Consider the following 14,765-nt stretch of genomic DNA (forward strand, 5'->3'; position numbering starts at 1 on the left):
TACATTGTGTCCTATTTCTAAACAATGTCATCAGTGAGGATTTCATGTATTCAGGAGTTTTCCTTATACACGTCGAAACCACAAGATGTCCAGTGTAATCGCGGCGGCATTATCCAGCACAGTGTAGTATATTAAAGCTCTGGTTTGTTGCTGATGATGAGCTAAATGATGAGCTTTAAACCTATGATGTTTAGTGGAACATGAAGCCTAAAGACAAACACAAGAGACTGAAGGCCACAGACAAACAAACATGGATCCTCCTATGTTTGAAGGCAGCGTGCCAAATGAAAAAGTTGACATTTCTTTTATTATTTTGTTTTATTCTACCACAAGAAACATCATCTAAGTAAACATGCCAGAGGATATTGACAGTAGGGTTTTTTTTTTGGCAAACATATACATGGAAATCCCATAATTTTAGTTGAATGTCTAATGGACTTTCCTTACATGTAGTGTTGAATTGGAATCGCAGTGTTTGCCTTTGACGTAGGTTCATCTCCGTATAGTTTTTTTGCCATGGCACGTACAAGTGCCTTCTGGAGGCTTGGATCCTAATGTCATTGAATAGAGAATGTGATGAAGACCTCAGAACTGGAGACAGACACTCACTCACACACACACACACACACACACACACACACACACACACACACACACACACACACACACACACACACACACACACACACACACACACACACACAAAGCTGCATGCAGAGCCTTCACACTGCAACTTCTCTTGGATCGTTAGTCCACTCCTAACCTTTTCAGACTTGAACTCGGTTTGAATGGAACAGGAATGCAGAGGTTGCCCAAAGTCAAGCCAGTCAAGTTTTTTGGAGATATGCTCCCTGGCCCGGCGCTAGCATTCATTTGGCTTTTCCTGTTTAATTTGGGTTAAGTGGAGCCTTAAGTGTGATGATAAAACCCGGGCGCTTATAACGAGCTCGGTCCTAGCCACCGGGCACACGGGGGTATGAGCCAGGAACTCATCAAAACTGAGGCTGCAGTCCTGTCCGGGGCTCACCGCGGCTCCATAATCCTCCTTGACATGTCTGTGTAATGGTGCCCAGTGTGGTAATAAGGCCAGCGCAAAGGGTAATTGCAAACAGGGTTCTCTGAAAGAAGAGACTATTAAAAAACAAACACACGTTTGAACGCGGTCCAGTTGGAATTAGTGAGCGAATCAGTCATTCATCGAAGGGACAGTGAGGAGCGCTGTAAAGCTGTGGTTTACAGAACCATTAATACACGATGTGCCATGAGTATAAGTTGTTCAGAATAGTATGGGAACTAATATGAAGCAAGCATGATCATCTTGGTCATCCCACCGCAGTAACTGTATTCACCTGGCCAGGTAGGTCCTTGTCTGACTCTCTTTCTCTCTCTCTCTCTCTCTCTCTCTTTAACACTCTCTCTCTCTCTCTTTCACTCTTTCATCTAATGGGATGTGAAGAGTAGACCTCCATGGATTCCACTTGGTTTGGTCGACCTGTTTGACCACCACATACTTAGACAATGGTGCTGTCTGTTGGATAATGCTGTCTGGATGTGTTTTTTAATATATTGCGGTGTAGTACGTGATCTTGAAAGCAAAGTATGCTTTATGTTTACAGCACATTTATGGCATGGTACCAGCTCTCGCCTTTGGTATACTTTTCTGGAGGTAATTTTCCATTACAAGATAGTACCCATTGTCATAGCGTCACTGTGCGAGACACACATAGCAGAAAACAATAGAGGATACCTTTGGGTTGATGTTTGTGATTCTCTGTATGTGGCTGTAGCAAGGAGACATTTTTGTTTTAGATGAGGATGGTAGCATCAAGACAAAAATACTAAAAGCTCAGAAAGTGTGACCGCTACAGTAGCTTGGCTTTCAGTTTTGCAGGATAGGGTGCCCTCCACTGATGACGCTCTAACCAATCAGTGGTCTACAGTGTTTCACATCATTGTTTAGTACTTGGTACCTACTTTTTGGAACTTTGTTGGTACCAAAAGAGTAGGCAGCAGGTATCGTAGAGTAGAGTTAAGTAATGCCGGTACCATGCAATGCAAAGCGCTATTGGTGTACATTATGGCTGGGCGATTAATTCAAATTCAATTTCGATTACGATTTTGGCTTCCCTCGATCATGAAGCTGTGCAGTTTTTTTTTCAGAAACTCAACCTGCACTGTAAAAAAATGTGTGGAGAGATGTTTGAGGAGAGCATTTGGGAGTTTAATTGTTTAATGTATGTAATGTTGAAAGAATTGGCAGAATTTTCATTTCGGTGAATAATCGTCTTTAATAATCGTGATTACAATATCAATCAAAATAATCGTGATTATCATTTTTGTCATAATCGAGCAGCCCTAGTGTACATATATCACAGTGATTAGGGGAGAACAGGGTTATATGTCACACGTGTTGGTTGTCACATTAGTTATATCTCAGCACCAGAAGGCGCTGTATCTGAAATTTTGTTATGGAAATAACCAGAATTGGGATCAGAGGTTACCTGCATAGTTCTTTATGGATTAAGACAGCTGCATTTGAGGTGAGAGGACATTTTGTGTTTTTCATGTCGAATTGAAAATATTACCAATGCCCTTTATACCACTTTTAGGAGTCATTCAAATCCAAAAATGTACATATTATATTAGTTGTATACAATCCAGCTGTTTGAGAGGACAGGGTCATTTCTGTCAGACTCACAAGTCATTTTGAAGAATGTTCTTGGCTCTGACCATAATACTTGAGTTACTGCATAATGTTGCTCAAAGTTCCTTTTGGCTAGGACATCCAGAAACCTAGCAATAGCGCTTTCAGAGGATATTTTCACTCCGTGATAGGTTATCACATGCAATGGCCTACAAATTTAAAAAAATGTTGACCTTGTGAAAAAACGGCCCTTAGCTGATAACTCTATGCCATGATCCATTTCTTTGTAGCCGCCTGGCATTTATACGAGTGATTATCAACACATTTTTACTCATCACGCATTATCACACTTTCATTTATGAACTGCCAACAGCATGGGCAATGGGTTCAAGTGAAGAGCTGCAGCAATTTACACATGATTCTGTTAGACGTCATGTCTTAAAACTCAGGACATTCTTTCACATATGCAAAATCAATGGCTGTCATGTTAGTTTAAAATGTAGATATTCATCAGTTTCAGGGTGACTGTGATATGAGCTATGCATAACTGCTTAAGCAGCCAGTCCATTCAGTCCACATTGACTCTTAACCATATTATCGGCCCTCAGAACAAGCTGTCCTGACCGCAGCTGCTGCCGAGAAGCTGACAACTTTAAGACAGCAGCCAACTGTCCACGCCAGGACAAAATCATTTGAAAGTGGGCCCCAGAAAGAGTTGTTGATTCATTGATTTTACTTTCCCACCAATGTTCTATGCCAGTACCCATGACCTTTGGGGTATATTCCTACAGAATACCTGATAAATGTAGCAGGTGCTAGCTTGCGGTGATCACATCTGGCCAAAATCAAGTGTCTTTGATATTTAAGACTTGGTCCAATGGAGATGATTTAATGATTTGAGTTGTATTTGATTTAGAACAAGACCAATTTCAAAAACATGGCATTGTCATGTCTGAGGAGCAATCGGTTTCTATTTCTGTATTTTTAATTTAACCCGAATTTTGACCAAATCTGTATAGTCATTACGAGATCTAAGATGTGCTTAAGTTAAGACTAAATGCACTCACTTTCATTGTCATATTACTTTTAAAAGTCCTGACTCATTGACCATAAAACCACCTAACGTGACAAACACTTACTAGGTATAACTGGATTTTTCTTGTGTGTCAGTTCCTTTGAAAAATGTAAGATAACCAGCTTCACTGATTTCAACATTGAATTGGAGTCATCATGAACTGCGATGGCGTTAGTTGATAACGTCACTTGTAAATGTATTTATACAGACTTAACAATGACTAAATTAGGCATTATTCCCAACAATGTTGTTACACTGTATAATCACCCACACACAAAAATTCCCAGATCTCGCAGAGTCCCAGTTACACGTCCACTCTGGAATGTTCGTCCACTTTTTCTCACACTTCATGAGAAATGTCGGTCTCTCTCTCTCTGCTCCGTTTGTGAGAAGAACACTTGTAACTGCATCAGCTGTTGACCGGGCAGGTACAGCTTGATGTTGTCCAGAAGAAAAGGCTCTGCACTTTGGGAAGCAAAAAGCTTTTAGAGGGGGAACACATTGAGACATTCCAGGAGGATCGGAGAAGACACTTCTGGAGTGTTTTCTGATTTTTCCCCAATGCTGATTCCTGGAACACACCTGTTGTTAGGGATTTTTTTTTTCCTTCAAGCACCAGTTCAAACTACATTGTCGAGAGGCGAAAAACAAAATTAGAAACACACACAGTTGATGCAGGTTTTTAATACAGTGCACACAGCGTTGTGTATCGTATGTTTCACATTTGGAGTGCGTATTTTCCATGACCCACATTTGGAGACCGGTAACCGAACTATATGCACATTAGATCATTGTTCTATACTGTGTCTCTAATTCAAAACAAATGCACAGCACTTATCCTTTCCCCCTATGCCCGTTGGGTCAATACATGTTCAATGTATGTTTTAATTTAGGTTTAATCTAAGGGGTTCCGGTGCGCGAGCCAACTGCCGCTATGGTTACGCTGAGGGGTAATTGCCGTCCCCTCTGAAGATTAACTGTGAACGTAATGATGATGACCTTTCCATGGAAAGCATTCGCGCTGATTGAATGGTATATAATCGACTCTAGTCTTTTCCATAATACATCCTTCTGTGCTGCGCTCCGAGCTTTGCCAGCGCAGAGTAAAATGTCAACAGTAGATGATCACTGTCTCTGCCAAAAGCAATCTGAAGCATATAAGAAGATCTCCACTTCCACATTGAACTGGATTTTTTTACTATGAGCACCCAATAGCTACGTAGACTGAGGTACGTACGTGAGTTTCCCTGGGGTTCAATTTCTGGCCTTCTTTCAAAGCTATAGATGTACAATGTCTTCTCTTTTTTGTGCTCTGAAGAATGTTTTTCGAGGGTAAAGAGTTGACTAATGGATGGACAAGATGTTACTGTTGTCATTTTAGGCCGCTGATGACTTGTGTTACGCTCACAGAAACTCAAAGGGAGACTTGAGAGTCAGATCTGACTGAAAATCCTGCTAGCATGTAATGAGACGCTGATGATTTTAGCAGGCCCCTCATCTAAGCAGGCGCCTGTGACAATAGAGGCCAATTCAAGAACTGAAATCCTTCTGTCCCCTGCTAGAGCCCTCTACTATTAGAACATACAATGACCAAGAAATATTGTTATGTTTTCTATCAAGCATACAAGTTCTACCCTGTTTTTTTTGCAGTCAGTTAACTGTTTGTGTCAGACATTTTTTTTTCTTATAAATAGATGGAAAAGTACGGTAATACTTTGCTGGTACTTCAATTCTCAAAATGTGTTGAAACAGCAACAATAGTCACAACACATTCCTCCCCCTGCAAAACCTCTGCGGTTTGTCAGCACTTGAAGCACGGAAAAGAAAAATTAGGAAAGTTGGCCTACGGTCCATGTGATCTCATTACCACAAACGATGTTAGTACAACATTATATGATGTCATATCAGCCGGAGATATTCCTGGAATGTTGCTTTGTACGAAAGTCAAATGTAGTGCATTTCCCTCAAGAAACCCCTTTAGACTGATTTGTTAAGGTTGGCCATTGCAACATGCTGTATGCCTGTGAAAAGGGCCTGCTGGTTTCAATCAAGACTTTTCCGAAAATAAAAGAAACTACATTCTGTCCTACAATTAATCTCACATGAGTTACTGTCCTGCGTCTGTCTCTGGTTAGAACTGCTTTGTCACAAACATCAGCGCATTTGAACAAGTGTAGAATTCACGGAAACCTTGCAAAAATAATGCTTGTTTGTTTCCTATTATATGATACCCAATCCAGTGGAGTCCATTGCATTGTGATTATAATGGCTCACTGGAATGAGACACCAGATGGAAACAGGCCATCTTTATTAATGTCATTAGTTACACCAGTGGTTTTCTTGCTATGACAAGTCTAAATATATGCTGTGAACAAGGTCTATACTAATTTATCATAATTCATTCAGTAGTATGAATAGAAATGTTATTGTCATTTAAATATCACATATCATTTTCTGGTTTCATGGTGTAGTGTCCCAAAAACAGTTTTTATTTCACACAGGGCCATTGCTGAACCTCCTCTTCTCAGCCTCTGTCTGAAACGCTCTGTTTTAGAGCCTGTCTCTTTAAGCCCCGCCTTCCAGAAAGCCCAGTCTGCTCTGATTGACCCTTATACTAACTGCCAGTTAGGGGTATCCGAGGGTGTGCTTATCACAGGTGGAGGTAGTGCTAAGTTAGGTTGGTAATGGAGTGGCATGGCTTATGATGTCATTAGGGGAGAGAAATATGACTGGGGTTTTTGAACACAGGTTTTCAGAAAGGTGGAGGTGGAGAAAAAGTGTTGTTTTTCTCATACTTTAGGAATTTATAGTCACACCAGGGACCCATATGAATTTAGAAAAAACATGGAAAAGTGCATTTTGCACAATAGGTGACCTTTAAAATATGTTGCTGACAGTTATTGAACCCACCTCTCCTAAGCAGTGAATCCAGTGCTTTCTTAGACATTTGGCACAATATGGTTGCACTCCCTTTCCATGTTACATAGTGCTTAATCGGCCTGAACCATTGTCTTTTGGTCATTGGCGCCAGCCTTTGAAGCAGCTGTATATCACTTTAAGAAACATGCTCATTAAATAATATTACAAGCTTGTAAAAAACATTCTACAATCAGCAGGATTTTATGTCCAAAATTATGTAGTTTCCTTTCTTGTGGCAAACTGCCAGTTAGGTGGGTGGTGGGGGGGGGGGGGCATCCGCCATGTAATGCTGACATGTTAAAAAAAAGATGTTGTTTATATTTGTGTTTATGTTCTCTTTAAAGAGTGAATGGAGGGCTAATAGTCCTTCAGGTGGGTAATCATAGGTGGGAGGTCAAGTGTATCAGTGGGGCGCTAGCTGGCATCTGGCTGCCAGATTTTGCGTTGAGTACCTGTGTATTGTGGGAACAATGCACGGCTCAGGTCTCACTGTTCAAAAAGCTGCAAAGATCTGGCAGAGCTTCCCATTGTTAAGAGAGTTGTGTTTTTCAGTTGCATAACAAGCCTTGCGGTCTTGTTAGGATGGTCCTTTAAGTTTGATATAGGAAATGTTTTTCCTGCATGGAGCTGGGGATATGAAAGGTAGCTTCTGATTATTAGAGAAAAGCTTGTGCCTAAGTGTTGGATCCTTTTTTCTCTCAGGTCCACAGCTGTCTATGGGGAAGCAAGAGGCCTTTGAGACCTTCATCAGGGACCATGAAGACCACCTAAACATTGAAGACAACAAGAACGTACTCAAACAGAGGTAAGTTACCTGTAGGACATGACGGTGTGAGCATTGTCATAATGTGGTATCCCATGCAATGCTATTTTCTCATAAATTCACACAAGGGAAACGTGACAGGCCATTTTGAACACCCTTATGTATAACACACAGATTAACCACACATGCACATACTGTAGCTTTAATTTAAAACAAAAATGTAGACCCTAGATTTTCTCACCCTGATGCCCAGGCGAAACCACCATAAGTGAGAGCTGTCAATAAAGCATGGAAGTGTTTTACCTTGGTCATTGAGAAGAACTTACATAAGGCCATGTTAGTAATAAGGACCGGTACAGAAGGTCTTTCTTAACAACTGCCTTGACCATGTACAATGACTCCCGTCTGTTTCGGGAGAGGAGACTTCTACATATCCTTCTTCTACTTACCTATCTATCTATCTATCTGTCTGTCGTCTGTCCATCCATCCATCCATCCATCCATCCATCCATCCATCCACCCACCCAGACTCTGAGCACATGCAGAGGCTTCTAGGTTTTAAATATGTAGATTTTATTTGGAAACTCAAGACATTTGCCAACCACTATTTAGTATATATAGTTTTTCCATTTTTTTTTGAGAAACATGCCCACAGATATATGGTATGTCATAAATGTTTTATGCAATGCATAAGATGTATTTCACTGCATTGCCCATTAACGCCTACATTCTTTTGAACAGGTCAGCTGAGGCCAGAAGACAGGGGGAGCAACTGAATGAAGCCCGAAGGAGAATCAGTAAGTTGTCTCTAAACACATATAAGTTGCCCCCCCGCCCCCCCCCCCCCTCCCGGTAAAACACGTTACATTTAGGAGCTGTGAACACGTTAAGTTCTAAATTTCACTGTCATCATCATCATTATCCTAATGGCAAACAAAGGCTGTGGTGCAAGCCCTGAAGAATGCTGATCATTCTCAGTTAATGTTTCTGTGGGTCCCAGAAGACAGCGGGCCTACCTGCCTGGAAAACGTTAATAAACACATTACTGTCTGGGGTTCCGTTTCGTGTGGAAATGTCGTTCAGCACATTCCTGAACTTTTCCAGGACAGAGAGGCGTTCTGGTTTCCACCCACCTAGCCTTCCAACCTGTGCTTTTTTACTAGCCTGGCTCAGACTGTTTTATGGTAACTCTGTAAGCACACCCATGTGTTCTTTCTGGGCAATGTCCCTGACAGGTAGGCCGTACTATGCCAAAATGAGGCCCGGGCCGATGTAAAACCCTAGCTCCAGTCAATGCTGAGTGATTATCAAGTTTACTTCCAAGAAATCCACTTGGCCTTTATACGGTGCAAAACTTACATACACTACTGTACAACTGTGTGGCAATACTTTGGCACCGAGGATTGTCCATCGGCAGGGATGGAAAGAGCACCAAGGTAAAAGTACTGCTAATTTAAAAGATATTTTACTCATGTAACAGTAAAATGACTTACATTCAAATATACTCAAACGTAACTCAGTAAAGAAGGAAAAGTTGATGCTGGAGGATCCATCATTAGCATATTGGTGAGTCCCAGCGTACACCTGTTGTTCTTATGACATTGTGGTTGAGTTTGATCGGGGTGACTTAGTGTGTGTATATTGGGTGGTGAACCAACGCCGGGGAGTAACCTTAACCAAGACCCTTAATGATATTGTAATATATTGCATTGCCATGCATTTTGTTTACCCCACCATTGATTGTTCACAAGTAGAACATGAACATTTTGCATGTCAGCTGAGTGCGCAGTGAAAAAAATGTGTTGACAAATAACAGGTGAGACAGGACAGAACATAGTATACAGTGAAGCAACTTTACAAGCATAGCTTTGACTTCTACCAATGGCTTCACACTGGAGGATGTTTAATCACAGCAAAGCCTTGGGAGAAATCTAGTTTGGTTAACTAAAGCTACTTAGAAAATTTAGTTTTAACTACATAACATGTAAAAGAATGATCAAATTGACAATGTACGTGATATAACAAAATAGAATCCTAAAAAATCACATGCCAGCAATACATGCCACTTAGTTTATTGCACAAATGTGAACGTTCCAAATTGTTCTTCACAGGTCATACATGAACTTAAAAGAAATAACATTTCAATAACAAATATTGCAGGGAATGTCACATTTTTGTTATAAACAAAGCTCTATAATCTATTATCTGTTGCTTAATGGCCTCAATAAGGGAATCGATGGACAAATTAAAATAAAAATTAATTCCTTTTGTTTTATAGCCTAAAAGTGTTTGTTGTGTGTTGTTTTAGTAGTTAACTACACAAAAAAGGCAACAAAATAAATAAACTACTTGAATCCCTATGCATATATTAATGTAATTGAACTAAAGACCTCTAGGTTACTGCAAAATGTAATATAACTACTAGTTTAATTACATGGAGTTCACTACTCCCAAACACTTGTAATAAACTGAATTTCTTGACAGGGTTGACAACACCATGGGGCTAAACGTGCATTGACTACATACAAATCAACAACAACTACAACAAAAAGTCTACTCAAGGACAAGTTCCTTCCCTATTGGATATAAGTTTAAATTATTTCCCTGTGCTTCGGTGGGATTTTCCAGTAAATTCAAAGCTGGTTTGCATTTACTATCGCAAGCTACATTTATGAATTTCCCCTCAACTCTGTGTGTCTGTGGCTCATTTCACATGCCATTGAAATGGATAGGTTTGCCTCACACCAGTGCCTGGCATCTCCGCTGTCTCAGATCACGCTCGGTGGTTTTGGTACCATCCGACTTACCCTCATACATGCCAGCATACACTTAACACCCTTGGAATTTACTTTTTTTTTTCAGCATTCAGTCCAATAGGATGCCGGCACAATCGTACATCAGACGTGTCACACATCTCATTTAAATCAGCTATGACATTGTGTACAATATTGACTCCTCAAATGTGTTCTCCAGACACCGTCACTGTGTGGGCCTTGAGTATGGATAATGTGATCTAACATTAGAATTCTTCAACTTATTCAAATTTGGAATGGTGACCTGAAAAAAACATCTTATTGCTGTCAGATATTATTCCATTGTTAGGTGCGTGGAGCCGAATTCTTCCTAGATGAGCGAGTGTTTTTAGTGGAACGTGGTGGCCTCTTCTGGATGGAAAGTAGAACCATAATATTTAGCTGTATGTTTCCTTGCCATCTTGGAAGCCCTCCTTTGGAAACTGTACACTACCTGTGTCTCATGGTTAATGTAGAACATGGAAACATTTAGCATAATATGGACGAGAGCGCTGGTCTGCTTTTCCCGATGAATGTACCCAGCATGAGGGGTCAATAGCAGGGGAGAGAAGAAGAGGCGGCAGCCCGTGGAGACATCAGTGTCTAAACATTTCCCTGGTTTGCAGTGTTGTTCTTGGCCACAGCGTATGGCCCTGGAATCGAATCCCACTGGAAGAGCGTACGTTCCAAGCCCTTAGGTTCCAAAAAGTGCAAGGATATATATTTATTCTGGGGGATTGGCGATGCACATCTTGGACAGATTGAAAGGTGTATGAGCAGCATCTCTTGATTCCTCTGCCAGATGGTGGTGGATTTATGCAGGTAGAGACATCTGGTAACCGCTTTTGGTATCCCACACTTTCATCCGCTGCTCACCTTAGCTCAAGTGACCCAAATGACTTTGGAATGGATTGCAAAGGAAAGTTTCAAATGTAAGTCATTGTCAAGAGGATCGTTCCAAAGGCACCTGTGAAGGAATATCACCGGAAGAATGTTACTCGATTTCTGCGTTGGGGGGCGCCGATTGTACCAGACGTCCAGCAGATTTTACGTGACAGTGGCGATGATTTACTTGCCGGGTTTATGTTATCAGCTTCTCTGGTTTATGTATCATTCCATAGGTTTGGGTTATGGCCTCAGACAACACTGTCATGAACACATCCGTCCAATAAAAACACAGAATGCTACGTCCAACTCTCACCTTGGTATGAACCGTCTTAAATGTTTCCATTAATCTATTCGACTCTTACATTTGTTCAAATGTTAAAATGTTGCACTGACCAAATGATGAATTTGTTCTTTAAATACACTTCAATTTAAACCCACCCAGATATGGAGAAGCCGGATAGTATGTATGATCCTTGGATCTGCAGCGCACTGTGGTATTTGTTGCGGCGTATCACATTTAACCTACAGGCCACAAAAATCACCAAATATTTATTGAGGCTTGTAGCTTGAAACCGGTCTTTTAAGACGACGGCACGTCTCCTGATGATGTGGGGGGGAAACCCTGCATGTGTTTGGAAGGAGGTTGCGGTGTTGAGCCCACAGTCTTGTCCTGGAGAGCAGCACTCAAGTTTAATGAAGTATTGCAGCAAGGAACACCGCATGCCGCTATTACTTGACACGTATGCAAATTAATCTTTTACGAATTTTCGCATGTCGCTGAAGGTCAGGAATACTGTTGAAATTGCAGTCGGTCTTGATGCTTCAACAGTAAAGTTTGACCCTTCATCCACCATTAGGATGTGTAGCGTGGCCAACTACACCAGAGTTTATTCTCAGACACGTTAAAGGCCACCTATTATGCAAGATGCACTTCTTATGTTTTTTTCTACATTAATATCGGTTCCTGGTGTGTCTAGGGACGCCCAAAGTATGTAAAAAACAACCCTCTCTCTTTTTCTTTCTATTTCCCCTAATGACGTCATAAGAAGATAAGCCAAGCCCCCTTATTACCAACCCTACTAAGCACTACATCCACCTGTGATAAGCACACCCCCAGATACCCCTGAACAAGGGCGTAGGAACCGGGGGGGACGGGGGGGACGTGTCCCCTCCAATATTGGAGACAGGCGCATTTGTCCCCCCCAAAAATGATACCGCAAGGAGAAAAATATTTGATTTTGAAAATGCTTTTATTTTGAAAGCGCAACACAGCTTCTTGTCACCGGCCTCCTAAATGTGTTAGTTTTGCCCCGAACCGAGCCTTTAAGGTAGCGCACAGGGTTGGGAGTTTAGGCATTCAGGCGGGAGTGCCCATTTCAGCGCTGCGTTGAGGGCACACAACACCATCGAGCCACCGGCTCTGAGGCTCAGACTGTTCGGGAAGTCTTTCCTTTGCAAAGGCAGTTAGAACGCTACTCGGTGACGTTTTTCACACGTTAACCTGTTCTTTCTGTTAGTAAATGCTCTGCGCAAAAGCTCATTCACGACTACTTCATCCAAACCGACTTAAACAGCTCTCTGTGTATCGTATCGCTAATTTAAGCCTGTAAACAAACCTAGTGCTGAGTCCGCCTCTCTCATGCTGCTGCTGCTGGCACATCAGAGGTTCACTGCTTCTGAACGTTACCCAGCATGCGCTCTCTAAAAGCCTTCTGTTCTATGGGCTCGGGCTGCCTACTGTAAATATGGGTTTTCAGGTCGATGCAAGGTGCGATTTTTAAAAAAAGAAAAGAAAAAAGGGTGACGTTTTTATTCATGAAACATTTGGAAACTAAACTTGCAAGAATTAAATCTCCCACACAGTAACATTCAAAGTATGATTCAGTGTTTCCCCCACGTTCTCCGCCGCTGCCATTAAAATCCTCCTCCTCATTATTCTACTTTTTTTCTTTCTTTTTTTTCTTGGTACGTAGCTCATTTTAGAACCGGGGCAATGCCTAACATAAACGCTGTCTATGCGTCGGAGGTGAATGTAACTTACTCGGCGGAAAACAGAAACTAACGGAGGGGAGCGGCTCACTGTAGAGTCCCTTTATAGGCCTTTCACACCGCCGCAAAATCGGCGCTAGTTCTGGGCTTGTTCGGAGTTAGAGCCAGTGTTTTGGTTTCACACCGCCAGAGAGCCTGCTCCGGGCCGTAAAAACCGGGGGAACTCATACCCCAGGATTGAGCAGGGTTTGATAAGAACTGCTTGCGCGAACGGTTGGGGGAGGGATTATCCTGACCAACCAGAGCAACTCAAACCTCATGCCCGCCATATTTAAAAACACCGCTACTACGAGACGTAAACATAACATAATTACCGAACGTAGCGATCAAATTGACCGGCGAGAATACGCTGTATGGGTCCTGTTTGCTTAAGAAAGCAAAGCGAGAGCCAACAAGTGTAAAAATAAGACATATTCGCCGCTGTTGTTGTGCTTAAAGCTAGCGGTAGCTTTGGCGTTAGCCACAAGAGCAGCGGCGTCGGGTGACGTACACACACGTTTACAGTGACGTCATGACGTTGCTCTCTTGCCGGCTCCATGGCTGTCTCCGGTCGATGTGAAACCAACCGGTTCATAACTGGGATAAGGCTGTAACCAGTTTTGAACTGACCCCAACACCAGCCTGGAACTGACTCTTGGTTCATTTTGGTGTGAAAGGCCTATTAGTCAGTTTTCCGTCAGGGCTCTGTGTATCCGGGCTCGAGACATACAAACAGATCGCGGAACATTCACTAACGAAACAGTTAGTGGCTGAGCGAAGAATGTGGACTACTGTAGGCTACTGGTGCAAATTCCACAACTCATTACTTGTGTTACAGTTTAGTAGGCTACAATATGTAGGCCTATTCATTTATATTTGGCTGCTCCACCAGTCCAGGCAGGACAGGATAGTTAAGTTTCAGTTTCATTTTTCATCTCCATGTCGGACAGCTGTTCGCTCAGCTGATGGGCTCGAGCCTCACGGAGCAGACAGCGGGAGTCAGTCTAAAGTCAGCGATGATCACTCTCACAAATCAAAAAGCTAAATTATAAAATAAAGCTATCTCTTCTTCCCTCTATCTGTCTGTATAGGGCCTATATTTCTCTCTCCACTGCACACTTAGTCACTACCACTAGTTTTAAGGAAGCAGAAGGAGGATTATACCCTCATTTTGCACTTTATTATTTTTAAATATTAGAAGATTGCAGGCAAGTAAAATACCACCAGCCACTACATTCTCAATGATAGAGACGAATAATTACCTTTTTTTCTTACAGTTTAAATCAAATATTTGAACAATACAGGAGAATAAATATTTGAAAGCAATACAGAATGCATGATATTACTGCATTGTATTGTATTCTATTTTTGTCACCAGGAACCTAAATGTTGTCAATTAGCCTACTTTACATATATTTGTTGCATACAAATTCACCAGAATGCAGGAAATTAAGTGTTGAATGCTCAAAAATGTATGTGGGGACACCCCCAGACCCCCACATTAAAATGTGTCCCAAACCAAGGTTTAATCACAACCTACACCCTTGAAATTCATGAATAGTTTGTTTTATTTGTATCTATAGGCCTTTGTATATTTTTATCACATTATTTTAAATTAAAGTCTTAGGTCCTGCTTATCAATTGCTCATAATAACC

General features: G+C 41.6%; 1 protein-coding gene across 1 annotated transcript in view; it reads left to right on the forward strand.

Moving 5' to 3' along the window:
* kif6 (kinesin family member 6) overlaps positions 1 to 14,765 on the forward strand; it is a gene marked incomplete at both ends in the record, with an annotated part of 73,630 nt that overhangs the window by 40,946 nt on the left and 17,919 nt on the right. The window contains 2 exons of the mRNA XM_080042740.1: positions 7,341 to 7,443; positions 8,143 to 8,198. Of these exons, the coding sequence (XP_079898866.1) occupies positions 7,341 to 7,443; positions 8,143 to 8,198 (159 nt within the window). The remainder of the gene's footprint in view (positions 1 to 7,340; positions 7,444 to 8,142; positions 8,199 to 14,765) is intronic.

This window comes from Ammodytes marinus (genome assembly GCF_949987685.1).
Source record: "Ammodytes marinus genome assembly, chromosome: 15".
Lineage (NCBI taxonomy): Eukaryota > Metazoa > Chordata > Actinopteri > Uranoscopiformes > Ammodytidae > Ammodytes > Ammodytes marinus.